The sequence below is a fragment of the Microtus oregoni genome, unplaced genomic scaffold, assembly GCF_018167655.1.
Source record: "Microtus oregoni isolate MIOR12 unplaced genomic scaffold, Mior012 000015F_ref0000493, whole genome shotgun sequence".
Lineage (NCBI taxonomy): Eukaryota > Metazoa > Chordata > Mammalia > Rodentia > Cricetidae > Microtus > Microtus oregoni.
In genome coordinates, this window is record NW_024543074.1 from 19,601,021 (window position 1) to 19,626,116 (window position 25,096).

Below are 25,096 nucleotides of genomic sequence, written 5' to 3' on the forward strand. Positions count from 1 at the left end.
CATAGATTACACTGTCCTGAGTCTGCTGTTAGAGCAGACATATGACCTTCTGTATGAGGTCCTTTCTTCTCAGTGTCCCCTGTGAATCAAAAGTTTGTGGGGGACTATTTTTATGTAGATTTTGGCTGTGAGAACAAGGACTTGACTGAATCCTTTTCACACCATGGTTTCACAATGTGGGGGAGGTATCTAGTTGTTATACAGGAAGTCAGGTTTATACACTGCTGAGATACTATAGAAGGGAGAAATGCCATGATTTCCCAAGATTTTTACAGAAATGACAGTGACTTATCCAAAAGGACAAGTATGCCCGTAGCTCTGCAAAAGCAGGCCTGTCCAAGTGGAGTATATGTTTACACTTCCCGTGGATAGTCCAGTAGATCTGAATAGCACTTGTGGGCTCACCACAGAACAGGTAGTGGTAATGTACGTGAGTTGATTTATTCCGTTTACCCTCAGATCCAATAAGCCAGTTTTTGCCTGCCAGAGCAAATCTAGGTTTAATGGACTTAATTCTCAAATAAACCACAATATTAATTAATTAATTTTTATGTGCACAGGTGTTTTGCCTGCATGCATGTCTGTGCCTGGTGTCCTCAGAGGTTCAGAAGACAGTGGATCCTCTGAAACTGGAGTTACAGATGGCTGGCTGCAACCATACGGGTTCTGAAGATCAAACCTGGGCCCTCTGGAAGGGAAGCAAGGGCTCTTAACCACTGAGCCATCTCTCCAGCTTCAGATTTATTTATTTTATTTATCGTGTGTGTGTGTGTGTGTGTGTGTGTGTGTGAGTGTTTGCCTGCATGTATATGTAACTCATGTGTACAGTGCCCATAGAGGCCACAAGAGGGAGTAAGATCCCCCGCAACTGGAGTTACACCTGCGCTTCAAGCACCTAGAAGGCAGTCCACAAATGTCTGTAATTCCATTTCTATGGAACCAAATACTCTCTCTTCTGGCCTCTGTGAGCACCAGGCATACACATGGCGCACATACATACATGCAGCCAAAACACCTATACATATTAAATAAATTAATTAAAAACAGACAATGATATAAGGAACAATTGGGAATCATAAGTCAGCTTCAGGCAAGAGATGCTGTTTGTGGAGAACAAATAAGAATACAAAAGAGACATGGGTAAAGTCCCTGAGGCTTGTACAGGGTGTGCATACTGTGCCTTTACTAGTGGGTTCCAGTGAATTACTAAGTCTCTGTAGGTCAGTCTCAGTCCAGACAGCTTACCCCATTTCCTTTCTTTCTCCCTTTCATTTTGATCTCATACAGCCCAGCTGACCTTAAACTTGCTGTGAATGAACCATGAACTTTGTAGTGGTTTGAATAAAAAGGGCCCCACAGGCCTGTAGGGGATGTTTGGTTGGGAGCATCACCCCAGCCACTGACACCCCTATATCCAGAGTCTGGGATGTTTGGGTGGGGCTTCACCCCAGCCCCTGGCATCCATTTTGGAATGTCTGGGTGGAAAGTTCCATTTTAAGCCCCCTCCCCTGGGAGTTACCTCAGTCCAGACTCCACCTCTGAGAAAGCCCACCAAACAGTGACCCCCTCCCCCAGAGAAGGGCAAGACCACTCCCACAGACTATTTAAACTGTCCCCCAGAGAATGAACACGTGATCTTTCCAGTTCTCCTTCCCCGTCTCCATGGTTTTTCAGTGTTCCTTCCCATCTCCTCTCTGGGGATTGGAAGGCCTTCTGGGAGCACTGGCATGCATTAAACCTGGGCTTTTTCTAATTTGGCTTGATTTGGTCTGATTTGGATTATTGCATCTGTGAAGGGGCTTATCAGGCTGTAAAAATTTCACAGGGAGTGGTACTATTAGGAGGTATGGCCTCGTTGGAGGAAGTGTATCACTAGCGTGGCTTCTGAGGTGTAAGATGCTCAAGCCAGGCCCAGTGTCTCACTCTTTTTTTACTGCCTGATGATCTGCATGTAGAACTCTTAACTACGTCTCCAGTACCATGTCTGCCTGTATGTTGCCATGCTTCCCACCATGATGATAAACCTTTGGACTAAACCTTTGAACTGTAAGCCAACCCCAATTAAATGTTTTCTTGTAAGAGATACTATGGTCTATTGGTGAATATTATTTTAACTAGGCAAAATGTGTTAATTTGGTTATGCTGTGGAATATTAGGTTAACTATGTGAGAGTGAGTTACATTTGTTTTGTTCCTTTGTTAATGATGTAAAGATGTGTTACATTTGTTTTGTTCCTTTGTTAATGATGTAAAGATGTGTTACATTTGTTTCTGCTGCCTTTGTTTACCATGTAAAGATGTGTTGCGTTTGTTCTACCTTGCCTACCTAAGGCACCTGATAGGTCTAATAAGAAGTTGAATAGCCAATAGCTGTGCAGGAGAGGAATAGGTGGCACTGATGGGAACAGAGAAGAAATAGGAGGAGGACTCTAGGGAGGAGAGAGAGAGAGAGAGAGAGAGAGAGAGAGAGAGAGACAGAGACAGAGAGAGAGAGAGAGAAGGAGAGAGGAACATGCCCGGGATAGACCCCAGGCAATCACTAGGCAGCCGCTAGCCAGACAAGGAGACAGCAGGAAAGTAAGATATACAGAAAGGAAGGTAAAAAGCCATGAAGCAAAAGTGTAGATAAAGAGAAACAGATTAAAATAAAAGTTAAGGTCAGGCTGAGCATGCATAACTAATAAGAAGTCTCTATGTCATGATTTGGGAGCTGGTTGGTGGTCCTAAAAGAAAAAGTCTGCTACAACAGTCAAAGCATTTATTCACAGCAATAAAACCCCTAAGGCCAGGTGGTGGTGGTGCACTCCTTTAATCCCACCACTTCGGAGGCAGAGACAGACAGATCTCTGTGAGTTCAAGGCCAACCTGGTATATAGAGTGAGTTCCAGGACAGCCATGACTACACAGAGAAACCGTCTCAACTACTCCCCCCGCTAAAAAAATAAAAGGAAGAAAGAAAGAGAAAAAGAAAGAAACCTAAGTTAAACTTTTCCTTTTTTTCTTTTTTCTTTTCTCTCTGCCTCTCTTTGTGTAAGCCAGAAGTGGGTTTCAAGTGTGTGAGTGTGTGTGTGTGTGTGTGTGTAGGCCAGAAGTGGGTTTCAGGTGTCTTCCTCAATTGCTCTTCACTGATTTTGTTGTTGATTGGTTTTGATTTTTGAGGCGGGGTCCCTTGCTGAACCCGAAGGTCACTGATTCTGCTAGGCTGGCTGGCCTGCGGGCTCCGGGGATCTGTCTGTCCTCACCTCACCTGTCCTGGGATTACATGTGCATACCCAACATTTAGATTTCTTACAACTGTTGGGGATCCAAACTCGGTTTGGCAAGCACTCTTCGAGTGAGCTTTCTCCCCATCTCAGCCTTTAACTTCCGATCCTGCCACCCTCACATCTAGTGTGCTGCAGTTACAGGTGTGAGTCTCCATGCCTTCTTTATGGGATGCTGCAGATCACACCCAGGCCGTTGGGTGAGCCCCTCTGAGTAGATGTTCAAGTGTGAGGACAGAGTTAGGGCATAAAGTTCAGTCCGAGCTGATGGCTTCAGACTTACAGTTAGGTTGTTTCCTTAGTTCTCAAGATCCATGCTAACCAGCCCATTGGCAGGATCATAAACAGGCTATGAATAATTCTACTTCCTGCAAAAGACCATCAAAAAGGTCCAGGTACCTGGGAAGAGGGGTGGGGATAGCACCCAAAAGAGGATTGGTGCTGGCCAGAGGGAGGAGCCCCAGAGACGGACTATTTACACAGAGGTATGTCTTCCCATTTTGCCCCGAGTCTACAGATGTGTAATGAGTAACGAAATCAATGACGTCCAAAGCTCACTGTTGGGTGTCAAACAGGTACCCTTCTGTAGTCATCAGGTGCCAAAACACATCCCGATGTCCCAGGACTCTTGTCCTCTGGAAGCCAGAGGGAAGCCAGTGGCAGCTTTCCTAGACACTTTAGGCAAGCTGCCAGCTGGATGTGACATCCGTCCCTGCTGGGCTTGACCTGCCTGCCACCCTAGGTGTGTGGGAGCACAGTGCCCTTAGGCAGGGCTTTTCCCCAGGCAAGCCACTGACCCTCCCACAGGGATGGAACAGCACTCCACTTAATATTCTAGAGTCAAGCATTTCCAGACATGGTTAATTTACTAGCAAAAATGCCTCATCTAGGACTTAGGGGCTCCTCTGTTGGCTATGAAGCTTTCTGAGTTTTGCTAATGCAACATGTAAACATATGTGTAAACAGGAAATAACCTTATTGAAATTCTGAAGAAGTAACTAATGTGTTTGAGAAGGGGTAGCGTGCGTCTAAGTAAATACTCAAGTCCCAGAAAGCAAGCCTGTCAATCAATTCTAAAGATCTTCAAGTAGACTGGATTAAAACATTGAAAATAGTTCATGCCTGTGAGCTCAACATTTTGAGTCTGAGGCAGGAGGTTTACCATGACTTTCAAGCCAGGGTGGGCTACAGATGAAACTGTCTCAAAACAACAAACAAACAAACAAGTTGGGGAGGGGAAGATGGTGGCGGTGTGGAGACCGAATCAGCTTGGTGAAGAACCCACGGTTTCTTGCTCAACACTTAGTACTTAGGAGGCAGGAAGATCGGGAGTTCCAAGTCATCTCAGTTATACAGAATTTGAGGGAGGAGTGGCTCCTGTCTACAGTCCAAATGCTCAGAAGACTGAGGCCAAATATTGCTTTGAGTTTGAGGCTAGTCTAAGCTGCATAGAGTACCAGCAGGGCTGCAGGGTGAAACTCACGTCTTTTCTATCCCATCCCCCCAAGCTAGCTAAGTAACTAAATATAAGAGTTGGTGGCAGCTGGGCTACAAAAGATCCTGTCTGAAAACACTCAGGTCTAAACCGTACAAAAACCAGAAACCAGTTCTTCCCCTTGTTCCCCAAGACTCCTGATGAAACAGCTAAGAGAGGCCCATGTCCCGAGTGCGGGAGGTGGGTGTCAGGAAGGAATTCCCCTCGTTCTGTCAGGAAGCGGCATGTTTAGAGTGCCTGCATCTGGTCAGATGTAGCTGCGCTGGGAACAAGCAGCCTTTGTTTCAGACAAGGCTCTTTTGGACCACAGCCATCCTCAAGGCATTTCCTGTGATGCTGCATGCCTCCTGTCCGAGCTGTTCAATACGGCGGCCACCAGCCGCAGGGGACAGTGAGCACCTGATGTGGCGACCGTGACTAAGAAACTGGATTTTTGTCATTTTTTCCTTAATTATTACAGGCATGTGCCAACTGAACCAACTATGCTCAGATTTTAATAAAAATAAGTAAGTCAGGCAAGGTGGGACACCCCTATAATGCCAGAATTCGGAAGATGGAGGCAGGAGGAGCAGAAGTTCAAGTTCTGCCCTAGCTACATGAGATCCTGCCTCAAAAACAAAGAAAAACCATCTGGGACTTCAGTTCCAGGGGATCTTGACACCCCTCAGACCTCCGGCACCAGGCCCATACATGGCGCGCTCACATATATATACGCAAAGCATTCATACATACAAAATAAATGAATCTAAAACCACTATAATTTTAAAAAATCTTTAGAATTTACTGCTGTGGCACACACCCTTAGTCCCAGCACTCGGGAGGCAGAGGCTTTCTGAGAGTTCGAGGCCTGCCTGGTCTACACAGTGTGTTCCAGCACAGCACAGTTAGGGCTACATACAGAGAACCTGTTGTTGTGTTACAAGCGGCAGGGCTGCGTCCCTGGCACGCGGCCGCCGGCATGGCTAGCTTTACCAGAAATAATTACACGGAAACTGTATTCTTTTAAACACTGCCTGATCCATTAGTTTCAGTTTCTTATTGGCTAGCTTTTACATATTGATCTAACCCATTTCTATTAATCTGTGTAGCCCACGAGCTGGCTTACCAGGAATGATCTTAACCTGCGGCTGTCTGGAGTGGGAGAATCATGGCGACTCCCTGACTCAGCTTCTTTCTCCCAGCATTCCGTTCTGTTTACTCCGCCTACCTAAGGGCTGGCCTATCAAATGGGTCTAGGCAGTTTCTTTATTAATAAGAAATCACTCCCACATCAAACCTGTCTCAGGAAAGGAAAGGGAAAAGAAAGAAAACAAAAAATAAATAAAATGCTCTGAGAGGAGAGGGTGCGCTACTCACTCTGCTCAGTCTCTTCTTGTATTTCCCTCACAGGGTTTCACTATGTAACCCAAACTCACAATTCTCCTGCCTCAACCTCCCAAATGCTAGATTTCAGGTATATAACACCATGCCTGGTTAAAGACCTTTTTTGTTTTTTTGTTTTTCAAGATAAGGTTTACTCAGTAGTTCTGTAGACCAGGCTGGCTTTGAACTCACAGATATCTGCTTGCCTCTGCCTCCCAAGTGCTGGGATTAAAGGCGTGTGCCACCACCGCCTGGCCTAGTTAAAGTTCTTTTCTTTCATTTCTTTGTGTTTATTTTTTTCTCTGCGCAGGGCCTACTTTCTCCCCACCATCTTTTATTTTTCTCTTTTCCTTTCTTTTTTTTCTTTTTGAGACAAGATCTCTCTATATAACCCTGGGACTTGCTATGTAGCCCAGGCTAGCCTCGAACTCACAGAGATCCACCTGCCTTTGTCTCCCTAGAGCTGAGATCATATCCAGTCATTGTCCCCAGTTTTTTGTTTTTGTTTTTTTTAACCTTCTAGTCCTTTCTCTCCTGGGACCCTCCCCAGGTGGTCCCGTCCCCTATGGCCTGCTCCAGTCTCTGCCAATCTTGCTTAACTGCTAATCTGTTACTGTTTTGCTCTGAAGACCATCTTCAAAGTTGGTCATGCTCTGCCTGTCTTCCTAAAGGCCAGAAATTATGTGCTTGGCTCAGAAAGCACGACTTTTCCTCCTGGCACACTCCAGTCTTTCGCACGGCTCCCCGGGGTTTCACACTCCAGTCCAATGCATGGCCTCAAGTCACACCTTGCAGAGGCTTCAAAAGGCAAAACCCATATTTCATCGCATTTCCCATCAGGTCCAATCAGGGGCAAGCATCTATGCTGATGTATTTCCTGCTCACGTGATCAAGCACAGCTGTGCAGATGGGTCAAACAAACACAGAACAAATGGGAACTTATTCTTAACCGCACACAGAGCCCCTAAACTGCGAGGTTCATTTCTCCTGGTCTCACAATATGTGTGGGTATCTGCAGAAGTCAGAAGAAGATGTTGGTTTTCACAGTGCTGGAGCTGCAAGAGGTTGTCAGGTATCTAACACGGGTGCTGGGAACTGAACCCGGGTCCTCTGGAAGAAAAACAAGTACTCTTAACCACTGAGCCATCTCTCCAGCCCATATTTAACATTTTTTTTATGTTTGCTTGCTTGTTTTTTGTTTTTTTTTTCCCCTGGGGGGGTGGTGTCTCTCCATGTAGCCTTGGCTGTCCTGGAACTCACAGAGATCCACCTGTCTCTGCCTCCTAAGTGCTGGAATTGAACATTTATTTTTTGGTATGTATATGTATATGCCATAGTTTGTGTGTGAAGGTCAGCTTGCTGTGGGCAGTGCTATTTCTGGGCAGGTTGCATAAGAAAGCAGGCTGAGCAAGCCATGAGGAGTAAGCCAGTAAGCATCACCCCTTCATGGCCTCTGCATCAGCTCCTGCCTCCAGGTTCCTATAATGAGTCTTTAACCTGGACTTCCTCAGTGACGGACTGTTACCAGGAAGTATAAGATGAAATAAACACTCTCCCCAAGTTGCTTTTAGTATTGGTGTTTATCACAGCAACAGAAAAGCAAACACACACACATACACACACACACACATACACATACATACATACACACAATTTTGTTTTTAAGATTTTTTTTAAGCTGGGTAGTGGCACATACTTTTAATACCAGCACTTGAGAGGCAATGGCAGGTGGATCTCTGTGAGTTCGAGACCAGCCTGGTCTACACAGTAAGTTCCAGGACAGTGGGACTGTCCCACAGAGAAAACCAGTCTTGAAAAACAAACAAATACTTTGTTTTTAAAATGCGTGCAGGTGCCTTGTCTGCATGTAGGCCTGCAGGCCAGAAAAGGGCATCAGATGGTGAGCTGCCATTTGGGTGCTGAGAATTACACTGAGACCTCTGGAAGAGCAGAGTGCTCTTACCTGCTGAGCCATCTCTCCAGTCTCCGAGATAATAAACTTTAATTAAAAAACAAAAACAAAAACTGGCAACCCAGTGCCTTGGTTCAGAGACAATGTCAGGGCTGTGGTGCAGCCTACCTAAAAAGTCCTGCTGTTTCTCCCACAGCTTGGATTATTTTTATTTATTGGAGTCTGGTGTTCCCAGGAGATCTGTGGGCTGGGAACAGAAGCACACAAGATGTTTTTATAAACATTCCCTGTCCTTGTGACCTTTGAGGGGTCTGTTAGAAAATACAAAACCTTGCTCGCTTCCTGAGAACACCATGGCAAAAAAAAAAATTCTCAGCTGGGTGTTAGTTTTGGGAAATGTTCAGATTTCCCTAACAGAACAAGAGAAGATAAACTTGCATTTACTCAGCAAAGAGCCCAAATTCTTCACATTAACCAAGCATGACAGTATATGTCTGCCATCCTAACACTTGGGAGATAAGTGCAGGAGCAGCAGGAGTCCAAGGGCATCCTTGGCTACATTGTGAGGTGGAGGCCAGCCTGGGCTACATGAGACTACCTGAAAAAAGAAAAGAAAAGAAAAGAAAAAGAATAATCTTCTCATTAGAGAAACCCTCTGGATGAGGTGACAGAGTTTTATTTATTTGGGGTTTTATTGGTAGTGGTAGTAGTGTAAGACTTTAAGACAATTCTGAAGCCGTTTTTGACAATTATGAATCCTCTCAGCCTCTGTGCCATAGTGCTTCCCCTCCTCCCCTGGGAACCAAGGACCTAACCGCTACACTCGCACGTACTCAGTTCCTGAACAATTACCCATATACATATGTTTTGGTTTGGTCCCCTGGGAAACGGGGTCAAAATGACCTCTTACCTCATCTGATCTGGCAACAGCTCTCCAGTCAATTATTGGTAATAGCCCTTTCAAATAAGCCAATCAGAATAGTCAAAAAACAACCCCCCCTTGCTTTTGTGGCCCCTTTAAAAGTAGACTGTACCAACTATTCGAGGTCTCTCGGCTTCCCGAATGCTGAGGGACCCTGTCATGACAGAATTAATAAAATCCTCATGCTTTTGTCTCAGCTGTGGTGTGTGAGATGGTCTCTGGGGGTGACTCCTTCTCGGTGTTTGGATGCTAGAGTCCAACAGTAGGTTGGTTTGGGTTTGTTTGTTTGTTTGTTTGTTTGTTTGTTGAGAAGGGGTCTCTCTCTATGTAGATGTCCTAGAACTTGCTATATAGACCAGACTGACTTTTTAACTCATAGAGACCTGACTGCCTCTGCCTCCTGAGTGCTGGAATTAAAGGTGTGCACCACCAGGCCTGACTGGAGTAGCAGTGTTTTAAAAGAATATTTCCAGTGTTGCACAAAGAGACTCACAAACAAAGCAAAAGTAATTCAAGGCAATTTCCTTTTGCAAAAGGGTGCACAGTGACCCAAACCCAGCAAGCAAACACTCACTCGGCTTATATTAGAATGTCGAGTGGTGACTGAATCACTCCACAGGCAAGCTTGGCCTCCTCACAGTCTGATGTAATTGGCTGATTGTGGCTGTGAAGGGGAGGGGTGTGATAGCCTCCTAGAAATGTCTGGCATCTGTGGGTTGGGCAATGGAAGTTTTTGTTTTGTTTTGTTTTTTTTTTTTTTTTTGATTTAATAAAGCTTTATTTTTCCAAAAGTACAGCTGATTGAACCTGTTCATGCATCTTCACCAGCAGCTGGGGCATCTCCACCCTTTGTGTTTCTGGTGTAAATTACTTGGGCTCTGTGCTTTGAAACCAGCTTGATAAGCCCTTTACTAAGGAGCTCCTGAAGAGCTGCCCTGGCCAAGGAACCGCGAATCTTCAGTCTCTCAGAGACCACGGCTGGAGTAATAAGTTTATAGTTGGGCACTTCCTTACAGAGTTTGTCGTATGTAGCCTTGTCAAACAGGACTAGATTGTTGAGCTTGTCCCGAACTTTGCCTTTGGACCACTTCTTCTTTTTGGCCTTGCCACCGGACTTATTTACTGGGTCTTTGTCTTTTTTGGCCGACTTTCCGGCATCTTTCTTCTTCTTGTCATCCTTGGGCGGCATGATGAAGTTCGGAGAGTGGCGACGACCACTGCAGCCTCCCTAAGATGTCGGGGAAAAAAAGCTTTGTTTTGTTTTTTGTTTTTGTTTTTCTGAGACAGGGTTTCTCTGTGTAGCTTTGGAGCCTGTCTTGGAACTCACTCTGTAGACCAGGCTGGCCTTGAACTCACAGAGATCCACATGCCTGTGCTGGGATTAAAGGCGTGGAGCCACCACCACCCGGCACAGACGGGGGAAGTTTATAGAATACTGGCCTTTGTCAGATTGCTCATCTTTGATAGAAAAGACTGTTTCTTGTGTCTGTGTGTCTGTCTCTGTGCATATGTCTCTGTGTGTGCCGCATGCCTGAGAGTGTGCTGGTCTGCACACCGTATGTAGAGGAGGGCGTTCAGAGATCAATTTCTTTTATCACACTCCACCTTATCTCCCTGAACCAGAGTGCCGCAGTGATCAGAAGTGCACCTTTTCTATCAGGCCAGCGGACATGGGAGTCAGATCTGCCGTTTCTGCCTCCTAGATGCCAGGATGAGAGGTGCATTCAGCCATGCCCGGGTTTCCATGCTGGGGATCTGATGCTTGCAGATGGAGCACGCTTACCACGGAGCCCTATCCCCAGCCCCCAGCCTGGGATGGGAATGCATCTCAAGAAGCTTTTCTTTTCCCCCATCATAAAACTTTTATTAAATATTTGGGAATTTCATACAACGCACCCCAAAAAAATGTCTTTTGGGGACCAATCATCAGGGACTACATGAGACCTAATCTATAAAAAAAAAAAAAAATCAATAGCAAAAAAAAAAAAAGGAAAGAAAGAAGAAAGAAAAACAAACAAGCAAACAAACAAAAAACAGAGTTCTCTGAACCAAGCACATTAGTGCAGGCCTGTGAACTCAGCACTCAGGAGGCAGAAGCAGGAGGACAGCTAAAACTTAGAGGCCAGCCTGGTTTCCACAGTGAGCTCTAGATCAGCTAGTGAGAATCTGTTAGAGAGGGCGAGAGAGACTCTGCTGGTCGTTGCTAAACATTGCCATCCTTTCTCATCAGTATTTCCCAAACCTTCCCAACAACACGAGCCACCTGAGAACATGTAGGTGCCACTGTCCTAATGATCTGCTGCTCAGTGTGGCAGAGAACAATAGCAGTTCTCAACACGCACCAGCGCCATTTAGGCCATGTTCCCAACCCTTGCATGTTGTTCTCAACCTAGGAAGTAACAGATCTAGGCTGTGAGCCTGCTGAGTTAAGTCACCTGTTATTGGCTAGGCATGGTCAGGACCTCTGACAGCACCAGGCAGACTCCAGGTCGGCTCCTTTTGGCCTGGTAGGCATTAACTTCCCATATACCCACCCTTTTTATTTATTACATAGGGCGCTCAGTGGAAGCCAGAGTTCTTTGCTCAGGCCTTGTTGACCCTGGCTCAGGAGGGCTCAGCAATTGGACTGTGCCTGTCTTAGGTTGGCCTACCGAACACGGTCTTACCCATCATTGACTAACCCTTGAAGAACATTCATTTCTGAAGAGCTGCTAGGGTGGGGGGGACTAGGCAATAGCCTTTTGAATTGCAGATAACCAGGCATGCATAACCTCCTGTGGAGGATTGCAAGAAGGATGCCCTAGAGCCATTAACAGCTGAAGAGTCAGTTGCCTTAGTTGTTGTTTGCTGATGTTGAATCTGCTGCAGGAGACATTTAAAGAGAATAAGGGTTAACAATTCCACCCTGTCAATTAATGCACATGTGAACATCCAGGATAGATCTAATAGCCTGTTTATATTATGCCAAACTTTTTTTTTTTTTAAAAAATGAGGAATCAAAGGCCATCACCTTTGCCCCTTAATAAATCAATGTGTTTGGGGGACAATGTCAGCAAAAAGGAGAGTATTTATATTACCCATCCTGGGTTATTCCCTTCTTGGTAGAAGTAGGCTGATCCATGGCTGGGCTTACATCTCTTTCCAGGACCCATATTAGTGTTGTAGCAGTCTGAGAAAAAAACAAACATATCCTCTCCCACAGGCTAGCAGTGGGGGCTGTAGGCTGTCATTGGAAGGAGATAGGATCTCTCCATCTCAACAGGGGCAGGGATGCCCAGTGCTTGTAAGCTGGGGCTGAGCCCCTTATCATCAAAACTGAGAAAGTTCATATGGAAAGGACCTCTGTTAAGGACAGATGAGGATCTCTCCTAGCCTCTGGAGAGCTAGTCGTGGCCAGCAGCTCCTTAAGAGCTCTGTTGGTCTCTCCACAATGGCTTGTCCTTGTGGATTGTAGGGTATACCAGTGGTATGGGAAATCTTCCAAGAACCCAGAAAGTCATTGGATTGTTGAGAGGCATAGGCAGGGCCATTATCAGTCTTAAGTGCCCAAGGGACCCCATAACTACCATGGCTGACTTAAGGGCTTTGATAGCATTGGCAGCTTTCTCTCCACACACAAACAAAGGAGGAAACAGTATCTGTTATCACATGAACATATTTAAGATCACCAAAGGGGGCTGAAAAGAGCTTAAGTGTCCACCCTTGCCCAGGGAGTTGTTCAGAGCTGTTGTTCCTTTTTGGAGAAAAGTTTGCACATGTGCAGAAGGACAATTCCTTAACTGGACTACAAATCCCAGCTTGACGGAGAGCCACACATGTGCAGGACATTTTCCCAGACGCACCTGGATCCCCTTTAAAAAACGGGGAACGCCATAACTCGCCCCTTTTTCCTTCCGTCTCTTCACCCCTGTCCCTCACCTGTTGTCACCCCCCCCCCCCATTAAAGTTTATCCACGTGGGACCGCCGTGTGTCTCATGTTTTCTCTCCAACCACACAGAAAGAACAAGATTGGTGCTGTCTGCTAGGGGACCTTTCCTCCAGGTATCTTCACCTGAGGCCGCGGCTCCGGTTTTTGGTGCCTTCCGGAGCCCGGGGCCTCCCGGGACAAGGTCAGGACCGAGGACCTGTGACTGCCCCCATGTGTTAAATACGGTCATCTGCAACCAACAGCGGCTAATTCGTGAGTTCACCTGGGTTGGCTTACCGTCCCCTCTCACCCAGAGATCGTCCGGTGGAGCTCCTGGCTTTCTTTGGTGTGTCCTGGGTACAGATGCTGACTCCTCCCCCTCCCCCCAGCCTTCCACCCTCGGCTAGACCTGTTTTTATCCGCGCCTGGAAGCTCGAAGCTTCCAGTTCTCACCTCTTCTTTCTGATCTTTTTTCTGTCCTCTTTACGTACGGGCTCATTACGGTATGAGCACCTCGGCTGCAATGGGCTGCCTAACCCTTCTGGCCTGATTGTGACCCGTCGGAGGCTAGGATTGGTTCAGTCAAGACATTAACACTGCCCTCTGGTCACTCGGACGCCTGTGTCCAGAGCCTTGCCAGTGTTCGTGGCATCTTCTAGGTGCCTTTTGCGGATATATTCACGGTTCTAGCCATGGGTGCTAAGCCTTCAAAAACAGTTCCCCCATTCTCTCCTCTGGGACAACTTCTGGAGGCTCTTCAACCTCACGCCCTAATTCCTTCTGTTAAGTTATCCACACTCATCCGTCTTTGCTCTAAGACGTGGCCAAGATACAGTTTACACGGAAACTTTAAATGGCCTCCTCATGGCTCCTTTGACCTCGATATTTTACTCGATATTTTACTTCTGCCATCGTTCTGCTAAATGGAAAGAAATGGTGTACATTATGGCGTTCTTTTACATGGTCCTTAAAACTGACCCCTCTGCTGCTTCTCACTGTTTACCTGCACATATGTTCTTAGCAATGCCATCCCTCCAGGAACCCTCTGCTCCTGCCATGGACCCCACAGATGAACCTCCACCCCCCAGCCTCGAGGGGCCACCCCCTCTCGCTCTGCCCAGTCGAGTGACAGCTCACCCATTCCTCTTTCCTCCAAGGTTTCTTCTAGGCACAGGAAGGACTCACCTACATCTCCCCATAACGCCTCTAAATATTCCACTTCTAGGTCTCTGGGAGTCCTGCGTAAATATTCTTCCAGGTCACCTAACTGTTCTCCTTCTAGGTCCCCAAGAAACTCCCGTTCCAGATCTACAGGGGCCTCGCCTAGTCCCTCTGACTCAGCTTCACCCCATTTTTCCCACAGCAGGTCACACAGGCAGCCGGAAGCTTCTTCGGACTCTTCTTCATTCCCCTCCCACCCTATGCCTCCCCCTCTATCTTCCAAAGCCCCTCTGGGCTCCTGCCATCACTAATCACCATTCCCCCATTGTTATTCACTTAAAACACCCACACCTGAGGATATCAGGTTTCTAAAAGCTACCATGGCCTCCTGTCAGATCTGCCAAAAGATAATGGCCCAGAGTTTACTTCCCAGATTTCTCAAAATCTGTCTAGGGCACTTGGAATCCCCTGGAATTTCCACATACTGTACCACCCTCAGTCTTCAGGTAAGGTAGAATGGACTAATCATTCTTTAAAGGAAGCCCTCATTAAAATGTCACAGGAACTCCACCTCGACTGGGTAAGACTTCTGCCTCTGGCTCTTCTCAGGCTTCGGCCTCTCCCAAAGGGCCTCCTTTTCATTTCACCCTTCGAACTCATGTATGGGCAGCCGTTTTTAACCCCTGGCCTCTCATCGGGAACCTCTCCCATTCCTGATCATCTGCTCACTCCCCTCCTTTTCCACCTACTCGCTACTGTGGGACTTCACAGATCACTCACTACCTCAACCATGTGCTAACACATGTCCACTGCCGGTTGAAATAGGAGATAAGGTATTATTCTCACCTTCAGGTCAACGTCCCTCACCCCTTTCCCCTAAATGGCAGGGTCCCCTCAGAGTAATCCTTCTAACTCCCACAGCTGCCAAGCTTGAAGGAATTCCTCACTGGATTCACCTGTCACATCTTAAACTGTTCATCTCCATGGCTTAAGATAATCCTCCATACACAGTAACTCAGACAGGACCTTGTTCTCTTAAGTTCCAAAGGACACCAGGTTCAGCCCCCTCTACTCTAGTCTAAGGAAAACAGTAGTCCCATCCTTCACTTGACACACCCTCCTTTCTTTAAATTCCTAAATAACCATCCAGCTGTCATTACAGAAATCATCATTGAACACAGAGTCAAAGGTTCAGGTGGTAAGCAAATTCTTAACAAACAAAGTTCCTTGACATAATAGGTCTGTCACTGACTGCAGCACTGACCCCTAAAATGTTAAGGAATATACGGTTAAAATCTATTTCTTTTAAGACATTTTCTTTAAGCTCCAAGACACCAGCCCGACCCACTTGAACGAAGTAGACACAAACGGATCATTAACGGAATAAGTACCATTCAATTAACGGAATAAGTACCATTTAATTTTTTTTATCATTCTTAACCCCAGACCTCCTACAGCCCCCCACCCCAAATCTCCCCTTTTAATTTCCCAAACCACCTCTCCCCTTTAATTTTTTCTTTCTCTCTACTAATGTGACTTTTGTTTTCCAGCATCTTAACGATGATCCAGCTACTCAAGAGCCAGACAGACGCGATTTCTTCAATCAGCCACCTCAAAACGCCAGCGGACAGGACATAATCAATAAAACATCATCAGAACAATCGGACACTCCCCGGATCCCTCAACGCCCAAAGCCAGCAGAAAGTAGTCATGAGAGACCGGGCTACGCCCCCATTCCCTACCCGTTAAGACCCCCCCAATTTTTTTTTTAAATAAAACCAAAAGGGTGAAATGTTGTTCCTTTTTGGAGAAAAGTTTGCACATGTGCAGAAGGACAATTCCTTAAATGGACTACAAATCCCAGCTCGATGGAGAGCCACGCATGCACAGGACATTTTCCCAGACGCACCTGGATCCCCTTTAAAAAACGGGGAACGCCATAACTCGCCCCTTTTTCCTTCCATCTCTTCACCCCTGTCCCTCACTTGTCACCCCCCCCATTAAAGTTTACCCACGTGGGACCGCCCTGTGTCTCGTGTTTTCTCTCCAACCCCGCAGAAAGAACAAGAAGAGCCAGGTCTGGTGACAAACATCTGCAATCTAATCACTTGAGAGGTGGAGGCAGGAGGATGGTGAGTTCAAGGCTAGTTTGGGCTACAAGAGGAAACCCTGTCTCTAAAAGGAAGAAGAGGGAAGGAGGAGGAGGTGGAGGAAGAAGAAACAGCCATATTCTTGTGTATAAAATTCATTGATTCTAGTAACTTACAAGAGCAGGTAGATTAACTCAGACCATTGTTCCACGAAGTCTAAGCCTAATAATCTATGATTTCTTTGTTAATCTTGGCTGGGACACTAGAAATAGTGATGGGAGTGAATTTCAGTAGGATCTTGAATTCAAGGTCCTGAGTTCAATTCCCAGCAAGTCCCCCTCTTCTGTTCACACCCTCGCTGGCACTGTTAAGGCGCTTAGACCAAGTCCTGTTCCTGGAATTTTCCGGATCACAGGGACAGCAAAACTAATGGACGGTTTGGCTTTGTGGGTTGGAGTGATTACTTTATAGTCCACACCCACTCCGTTCTTTGGAGGAGTCCTTGCCAACAACACTCACGTCGAGTGTTCTGGGAGACAAACCTGCTTCCTGGCAGCCCAAGGTCTTCATAGCCAATGAGGTCATAACAAGAGATTGATTAGCTCTTCTATGTTCTTGTATGAAAATTTTAGGGCAGGGTAGGCCTGGCCTAGGTCCCATGTCCAGCCAGCTGTGGCAGATGGAAGGAGTCCCACAGCACTGGCCACAAGTGCCAAGTCTCAGGGATGTCCATAACAAAAGAGGCTTGCTATGAAACCTCAATCAGCTCAACTGGAGACAGTTTGTTTTTGTTTTGTTTTGTTTTCGAGATTCTATAGCCAAAGCTGAAATGGAACGCAGTCAAGAGTCCAGGCCAACCCTGAATTTGCAATCCTCCTGTTTTAGCATTTTGAATGCTGGGAATAGGATTAGGAGTATACATAGGAGTGTATTCCACCACAGCGGGCATTATGTGTGTGTGCATGTGCATGCATGAATGTGTGTGTGTGTGTGTGTGTGTGTGTGAGCATTGTCATGGTGTGCATGTCAAGGCCAGAGGACAGCCAGCAGGGGTTGATCCTATCCTTCCAACTTGTGGTTAGGGATTCAACCTAGGTCATTAGACTTGGTGCAGGCCGAGCCATCTCCAGAGGGCTAATGTGGACTATTTTAAAGAGTTTATTTTTATTAATGTGTATGTGTCTGTGTAAGGGATAGTGTACATGTGAGTTGCCCTCAGAGGCCCTCAGAGTGGGTTGGGTCTTTTAGAGCTACAGTTAGTTGTGAGTTGCCTAACGGGGGTGCTGGGAACTGAACTCAAGTCCCGAGGAAGAGCAGCAAGAACTATGAACTGCTGAGCTATCTCTTTATCCCCAATGTGAACTATTTTAATTACTCCTCTGAATTACATTCTGCTACTGTTAGTCAACTTCCTGACTCGAATTCAGGAAATCCTGGGTCTGCTTCCTGCCGCGGCAGGTTAGTTATCTGGGTTCGTCTAAAACTGTTATATGTTATAAGTATGATTCTGTGTCTGGCTCTTACAGCTTAGCTAGATGCTTGTGAGATTCAGGTACTGCAGGTGACATCCTCGCTCTGGGTGGAAAGAAGAATGACCATCTAGGTGGGGATGGTTCCAGCAGCCGTGTGGTCACTGGATACCATCAAGACCTCAGATTGCAGCCCCAACCCTGGGCCTCTATGTGACCATTAGTGGCAATACAGGACCCAGACCTCAGGTCAGACCCCAGCCACTGTAGGACCCTGGACCTCTACATGGTCGTTAGTAGCAGCTCAGTCTGGACATCACCATTTCCCCCAACAGCGGCATGGACCCAGGACACTAATTTGGCCCTTGATCCTTGGTGTCTGCACAGCCTTCTATGGCAACAGGAGCATCAGATATCAGCGCAGACCCTGGCTGCAGTAGGGCCATGGACCCAGACACAGCTCTTGTCAGCAGTCTGGGTCGGATGACACCTGGGCCTTGGGTGGTAGTGCACGCCTCCTTTATCTGTATGGCCCCTGCTGTTGCAGGGCCCCTTGACTCTACCCAGGCCACAGGCTGTGACCCAGATTCCAGGTCTCTGTATGGGCCCTAGGGGCAACCCGTGTCAAGGTCAGCACAGACCCCTGCTGCAGCTGGGTCACAGACCCAGACATGGCCTTGGGAAGCAGCTTAGCCTGGTCGACATCCTTGTTCTGAGTGTCCCTAACCCTGAGGACAAACTTTTTTGGGAAAGCAGACGTTGTTTTCCAGAATTACTTCCAGCTATCATGGGAGCGATGTTATTTGTATGGGATCCTATGAAAGTAAAATGATGGTTAAGTTCCAAGATTACTGTCTGGTATAATTGCAAATAGTCTCTGAGTATTTTTTAGGATTTTTCTGAGGTTCCTATTTGGAGTTCTGGCCAGAACGTTGTAAAAAAAAGTGCACCATTTCAGCTAACCAAGTTGGAAACATCTCGAGCAGCTGATACCCAAAACAGGTCTTGTAGTAGCGCTATCAGCATCATGACGTCATACCAACCAGGTAGAGTTGTTGTGTGGCCCATCTTCTTCCTGGAAACTTCAAAGATTACTGCAGGAAAATTCATTGTTCATTGTGGAAAACTTCACCCTTATTTATATAGATATATAATGAAAGGGATAGAGACAAAAATAGATACGAAGAAAAGTAATTTTTTTCTCTAAATTCTTTCTTCTTTCTGTTCCATACCAGACAACTCTTGACATGAGACAAAAACTGAATTTTTCTTTTAACAACATGCTTGGATTTATTTATTTCTTTTTTAAAGATTTATTTATTTATTTTGTTCACAGTGTTCTGTCTGCATGTGTGCCTGCAAGCCAGAAGAGGGCACCAGATTTCATTACAGATGGTTGTGAGCCACCATGTGGTTGTTGGAAATTGAACTCAGGACCTCTGGAAGAACAATCAGTGCTCTTAACCTCTGAGCCATCTCTCCAGCCCCCATGCTTGGATTTAGAGAAGGACAGGAGTCACCATGCCGCAAAGAACACAGCAGCAGGGAGGAGATGTTCGCAAGCTCGGAAAATTTCCAAGTTGCTGCACGCAGTTAGCTTCGCTGTGGTGGGGGTTTTTACAAAAATCCACTTAGGTAAAAACAAGCCAAGCAGGCAGGGTTGGAAGACTTTCTGGGCTGTGGAACGGTTAGGCCTTCAGGCCATCTACCAGTTAGCTGTGGAGTCCGAATCCACCTGGGGTGCCAGATGAAGAAGAACGCTTAGCTCAGAATTGAGTATAATAGAGTGTAGTAATAAGGGCGGCAGGGCTGCGTCCCCAGCACCCCAGCTGCCTGGCTAGCTTATGCCTGAAATAACTCACACAAACTGTATTCATTTAATCACTGCTTGGCCCATTTCTATCTAGCCTCTTCTAGGCTAATTCTCACATATTAATTTAGCCCATATCTAATCATCTGTGTAGCGCCCCTAGGTGCGCTTACCGGGAAGATTCTAGCCTATGTCCATCCTGGGTCACAGCTTCATTGCGTGCGTCTGCCTGGGAGCTGGGAGCATGGCGTCTCTCTGAGGCGTCTGCTCCCGAGAGGAGAGCTGTGGAGTCTGAGCTCACTTCCTCTTCCTCCCAGCGTTCTGTTCTGTTTACTCCTCCCACCTATCTTCTAACCAATGAGGGCCAAGCAGTTTCTTTTTATTTAACCAATGACCTTCCTCCATCAATAGAGGATTATTTATTTAGGGGTAGACTCACAGATCACAATCCTCTGCTGGAAGGGGGAACAGCAACCAGCGGGGGGGGGGGGGGCAGGTGCGTGCTTTACATAGACATTTATAGTATAAGAAGCCATGCCCAAGTGGGCAGGTAACTTAAAGGCTACTGGCAGTCACCATGACCCCAGGTGACAGCAAAGGCCACCCAGATCAATAAGGTCCCAGTGGCAGCATGGCTCATGGGCCTCAACTCGGCCTCAGGAGGCTGCCCAGCCCACTGGAGTCAGCATGGCTCTTGACAGCAAAAGGAGCCATAGATACCAACACAGTCCTGGCTGCTGTAAGACCAGAGACCCACACACGACCCTTTGTACTAGCCTGATCCAGACATCGCCATGTCCATGAGTGGTAAGCATAACTTCCTCTTCAATCTACTCCTCATCACCATCACCATGGTCCCAGGGGACAAGTTGGCCTCCAACATCTGCCCAACCCACTCTGTCTACTTTCTTCCTTTATGTGTCTTTCGGTGGCATAGGAACCATTCTGCTTCTTTAATTCTCCCAACTTTCTGCCCCTTATTTCCTTAAAATGAGGGGGCCCACAGCGGGTTCCTGGCTGTCCTCCTGCTAACCCGGGCCCAAGGACCCAGGCTGGCCATCTTGCCTGCTGGGAAGGCCCAAGCAGGCTAGTCCCCTTTAATAAAATTTGATGTTTTTATTAATATTATTATTAATTTATAATTTGTTTATTATGTATACAATGTTCTGCCTGAAGACCAGAAGAAAGCACCAGATCTCATTACAGATGGTTGTGAGCCACCATGTGGTTGCTGGGAATTGAACTCAGGACCTCTGGAAGAGCAGCCAGTGCTCTTCACCACTGAGCTATCTCTCCAGTCCCCCAGCATGTATATTTTATGAAACAGGTTCTGCCTAGGTATTTCTGCTTGACCTGGAACTCAGAGATCTACCTGCCTTTGCTTCTACCTTGGAGGGCTGGGATTGAAATCATGTACCTTCATATCCAGCCCTGTTTTTACTTTTTTGTAAGTATTTTTAGGAAGTGTGATGATGGTTCTGTTAACATGCAGACACCTGGCCTGCCCCTGGAGACCTGGCAGAGTATGTCATCCCAACACACATGTGCTTGCCAGTACTCAGGCAGTATCCTGGCCTGCTGTGTGGTCTCTGTGCATATGAGCTTTAAAGCCCTTCCCTTTAAAAGGTGCTACCCTGCCTGCTTTCTTCCTCATCTTCTCTCCCACCCACTTCTTTCTCTTGTTCTCTGCCTCTCTCTCTCTCTCTCTCTCTCTCTCTCTCTCTCTCTCTCTCCATACACACACACACACACTTCTCTCTAGCTCTCTGCTTTTCTCTCTCCCTTCTCTCCCTTCCCTCCCCCCACCCCCAGTAAACCTCTCCACTGGAGCACTGTCTGTACAGCATGTCAGTGTCTTGACTGTGTGGGCTCTCACCCGCAGTGGGGCTCCTTGGCAAAACCCTCTCCCGCAGTAACCCTCAATGTGTAAGAGCTCTTGTTCAATGAACGGAAAAACCTGGGGTCAAATTCCTACCAACTACGTAAGAAGCTGGGCATGCATGTGTGTGAGCCTTTTAACCCCAGCTCACTGTCCAGCCAGCTTAGTCATAGCAGGCTTCTGTTAAATGAGAGACCCTGACTTAAGGCTTTAAGGCAGACAGACAGTAGCAAATGAGGGCACTCAATGTCCTGGCCTCTCCATGACTGCAGTGAGTTCACCCAAACACTCATGTGCATACAACACACACACACACACACACGTGCGCGCGCGCGCGCACACACACACACACACGGATAATTTTAAAAGTATTTTTAATGCCCTAAACAGGGGGCTGGAGAGATGGCTCAGTGGTTAAGAGCATTGCCTGCTCTTCCAAAGGTCCTGAGTTCAATTCCCGGCAACCACATGGTGGCTCACAACCATCTGTAATGAGGTCTGGTGCCCTCTTCTGACCTGCAAACATACACACAGACAGAGTATTGTATAAATAATAAATAAACAAATATTTTTAAAAAAATGCCCTAAACAGATTTTTTTTAGAGTTACTTTGCTTCCATGTTTGTCTATACATGTATGCAGTTCCCGTGGAAGCAAGAGAGGACATTTGACCCTCTGGGACTGGAGTTATAGATGGTTATGAATTGCCATATGGGTGCTAAGAATCAAACCCAGGTTCTCTAGAAGAGCAGTGCTATATTTTGGATTATAAGGGAAAGTGAAAAATAACTCTAGTGGGAGGGGCTCCAAAGAGAAAAACCAATATGCAGCTTTTAAAACAGGACTGGGAAAATGCCTTGAATTCTTACCATTTTTAAGTGATGTGGCAGCTATGGTTTAACCTCAATAGTTTAGAAGCAAAGTTTGGCTGGGAGTGTGGTTACATGGGAGAACTCTTGCTGGCAGGTACAAAGAAGGCTCTGTATTGGATTCCCAGTACTGGAAAAAATAAACTAGACATTTATCTAGTATCCTTCTGATGAGTTATTCCCTGACTTCAGTTATGTTCCAGGCCCTCTTAAGTCCTCTCAGACTTTAACCATATTGTTTGTAAACTCTTAGGGCAGCGAAGAAAAGAGGCTGAACCCACTGTGATCCTTGACATGTGTGTGGAAGGGCAGGTGGGATGTGTTGTAATCTGCTGGGCTGGTCTGTCATCTATGTACCCTGTCCCTTTAAGAGACAAGCTCCGCCCACTCCTAACACCACCACCACCCCTACCCCACCACCACCCCACCCCTGCTTCCACCAAGGCAAGCAGATCTCCCACCTCCTCTTCCTCTCTCTCTCTCTCTCTCTCTCTCTTCTTCTTCTTCTTCTTCTTCTGGAGAGGCAGAAGCTGCCTCTCTTCTCCCTCCCTTTCTCCTCTTCCCCCTTTCTTCCTTTTTCTTACTCCTCCATAATGCACTAAATAAACTCTATACCCCACCTCTCTGCACGATCTTGTCCCACGCAGCCTCAGGCTACTCACCAAGGGGACCCGCCAAGGCCCACCGCTGCCCCTTGTGGGAGTGCTGCCCCTCATGGGACCGGCATCAGTTCACTCCAGTGTTAGAAATGATAACAGGATGGGTAGGGGTAAGATGGCTCAGAGGGTAAAGCATTTGCGGAGCAAGCCTAGCAACCTGAATGTGATCCCAGGTAAAGGTGGAAAGAGAATTGACTCCAAAGTTGTCCTTTATGTCCTCTGGCATGCCAACGTGCCTTTACCAACACACATACTACCCCTACCCCCAACAACAACAATAAAAGGTGGGGCACAGAAACATTGGGGTGGTTGTAAAAGCAATTTCCTCACCCAGACATAGCAACCCCAGGTCTCTGTGGGTGAAGGCAGACCATGGCTTTTATACATCCCTATTAGGAGATCTTGGGCACCAGGAGAATCTCTGCTGTTTGGGAGTCAGCAGAGATCTAATTTCTCACCAAATATGCTCTTACATCAAATCAGCCCTGTGGAGCTACAAATCTAATCAGTTGATTGCAACACTCTGCCTCCTGGCTCCACCTCCAGTTCCAGGGCCAGCAGGATCCTAGGCCAAAGAGAACAGGCACTGGGCAGGCTTTAATCCTGTCTCCATTCAAATAACCACGTCCATTCTGTTACTTTGCCAGCCTCTCTACGGAAGCCTTCACAGCGTGCCTGCTGTCTGCTGACTGCCAGTGTGATATCCTGGCATGGCCTGCAGGTTATGGGCCTTAGTGGACCTCCTGCCCAATCTATTCAGGGGCTTCATTGATTTGCATCCTACCGTCCTGGGAGACTCTGTTACTTGAATAACTGCCCTCCAGACTGAGTGTCATCTACTGTCATATGTGGGTTTTGTCCCTTCTTCCTAGATCCTCAACTCTAATCGTAGCCCCTTTCCACCCACCCTGGATGATCAGGTTTGCTCCAGACATGGGGTCAATCCATCGCACAGAGCAGATCCCACACTGTGATAGGAAGACATTGCCTACAGTGACTTGGGTTTTATTCAGACTCTTTCCTCAGAGTTCCTCATGGGAGGCCAAGCTCATCGGGCCTTAAGACCCAGAGGGTTGTCCTACAGGAGTCTACATCACCTATACTTAACCCTAATTTCATTCTATCTCCATAAACAGTAGAATTTAGAAACACTTCTTGATTTCTGTAGAACTTCTTTTGGAAGTTTCTTTACTTGTGTTGTAAAACTGCCCTTGGATGATGTTCCCCTCTCTCTCTCTCTCTCTCTCTCTCTCTCTCTCTCTCTCTCTCTTTCTAGACCCAGGGTCTCACTATGAAGCTGGCCTAGAACTGGATATGTATATGTAGACCAAGCTGGTCTCATAAAGATTTGCCTGCTTCTGCCTCCTGAGTGTTGGGATTAAAAGTGTGTACTACAATGGCCCACCCTCTTTTCCTTTAAAAAATATTTTAAATTTATTTTTTTTTTTTTGTGTGTGTGTGTGTGTGAGAGAGAGAGAGAGAGAGAGAGAGAGAGAGAGAGAGAGATTGATCATGTGTGTGTGTGTGTGTGTGTGTTCAGTGGCTATGGAGGCCAGAAGAAGGGGAGTCATGACTTGCTAAACTTAGCTTTTCAGTGCTAGATTGTGGGTCTGGAGAGTTGGATTGGTTAAGAGCTCAATTCAGATTACCAGCACCCACTTTGTGGGTTACAGCAATCTGTAATTCCAGATCCAGGGCATCTAATGCCCTCTTTTGGCCTTCAATGGCACCAGCATACACATGGCGCAAAGACACACATCCTAGCAAAATATCCATATACACAAAATACATTTTTTGCTTAATTGGTTTTTTGAGACAGGGTCTCACTATGTAGCCCTGGCATGCCTGGAATTCACTCTGTATATCAGGCTGGCCTTGAACTCACAGAGAGCACCTGCTTCTTCCTGCTAAGTGCTGGAAGTAACTGCATTTGCTAACACATCTGGCTAAAACTAATTTTAAAACAAAATAAAAAACCTGACATGGGGATGGGGATGTAGCTGAGTTGGTAGTGTATTCCTTGGCACTACATAAACAGTCTTGGTGGTCACATCTGGAGCACTAATAGCTCTTGGGCAGTTGAGGCTCAAGGACCAGGGATTCAAAGCTGTTCTTGGCTAGAGAGAGTTTGTAATTGATTCTGAATAAAACTGTCTCAAAGAAAGCAGGGGGCAGGGGGATTGGACATAGTAATTCACACCTGTAAATCCCAGCACTCAGGAGGCTGAGGCAGGAAGATTGCCAAGAGTTTAAAGTCAATCTGGAATACGAACCTAGTTAGGGTCACCATTGCTGTGA

The 25,096-nt window shown here is 46.6% G+C and overlaps 1 protein-coding gene across 1 annotated transcript; it reads right to left on the bottom strand.

Moving 5' to 3' along the window:
* Positions 1–9,683: 9,683 nt before the first annotated feature.
* On the bottom strand, positions 9,684–10,212 carry LOC121456884 (40S ribosomal protein S25). Its single transcript, XM_041665402.1, has one exon. The coding sequence runs from the start codon at positions 10,140–10,142 to the stop codon at positions 9,765–9,767; it is 378 nt and encodes a 125-aa protein (XP_041521336.1). The 5' UTR covers positions 10,143–10,212; the 3' UTR covers positions 9,684–9,764.
* Between the last annotated feature and the right edge of the window lie 14,884 nt (positions 10,213–25,096).

Bases quoted from the DNA above. Each gene is read 5' to 3' on its own strand.
- LOC121456884 (XM_041665402.1), bottom strand. From the start codon at position 10,142: ATGCCGCCCAAGGATGACAAGAAGAAGAAAGATGCCGGAAAGTCGGCC.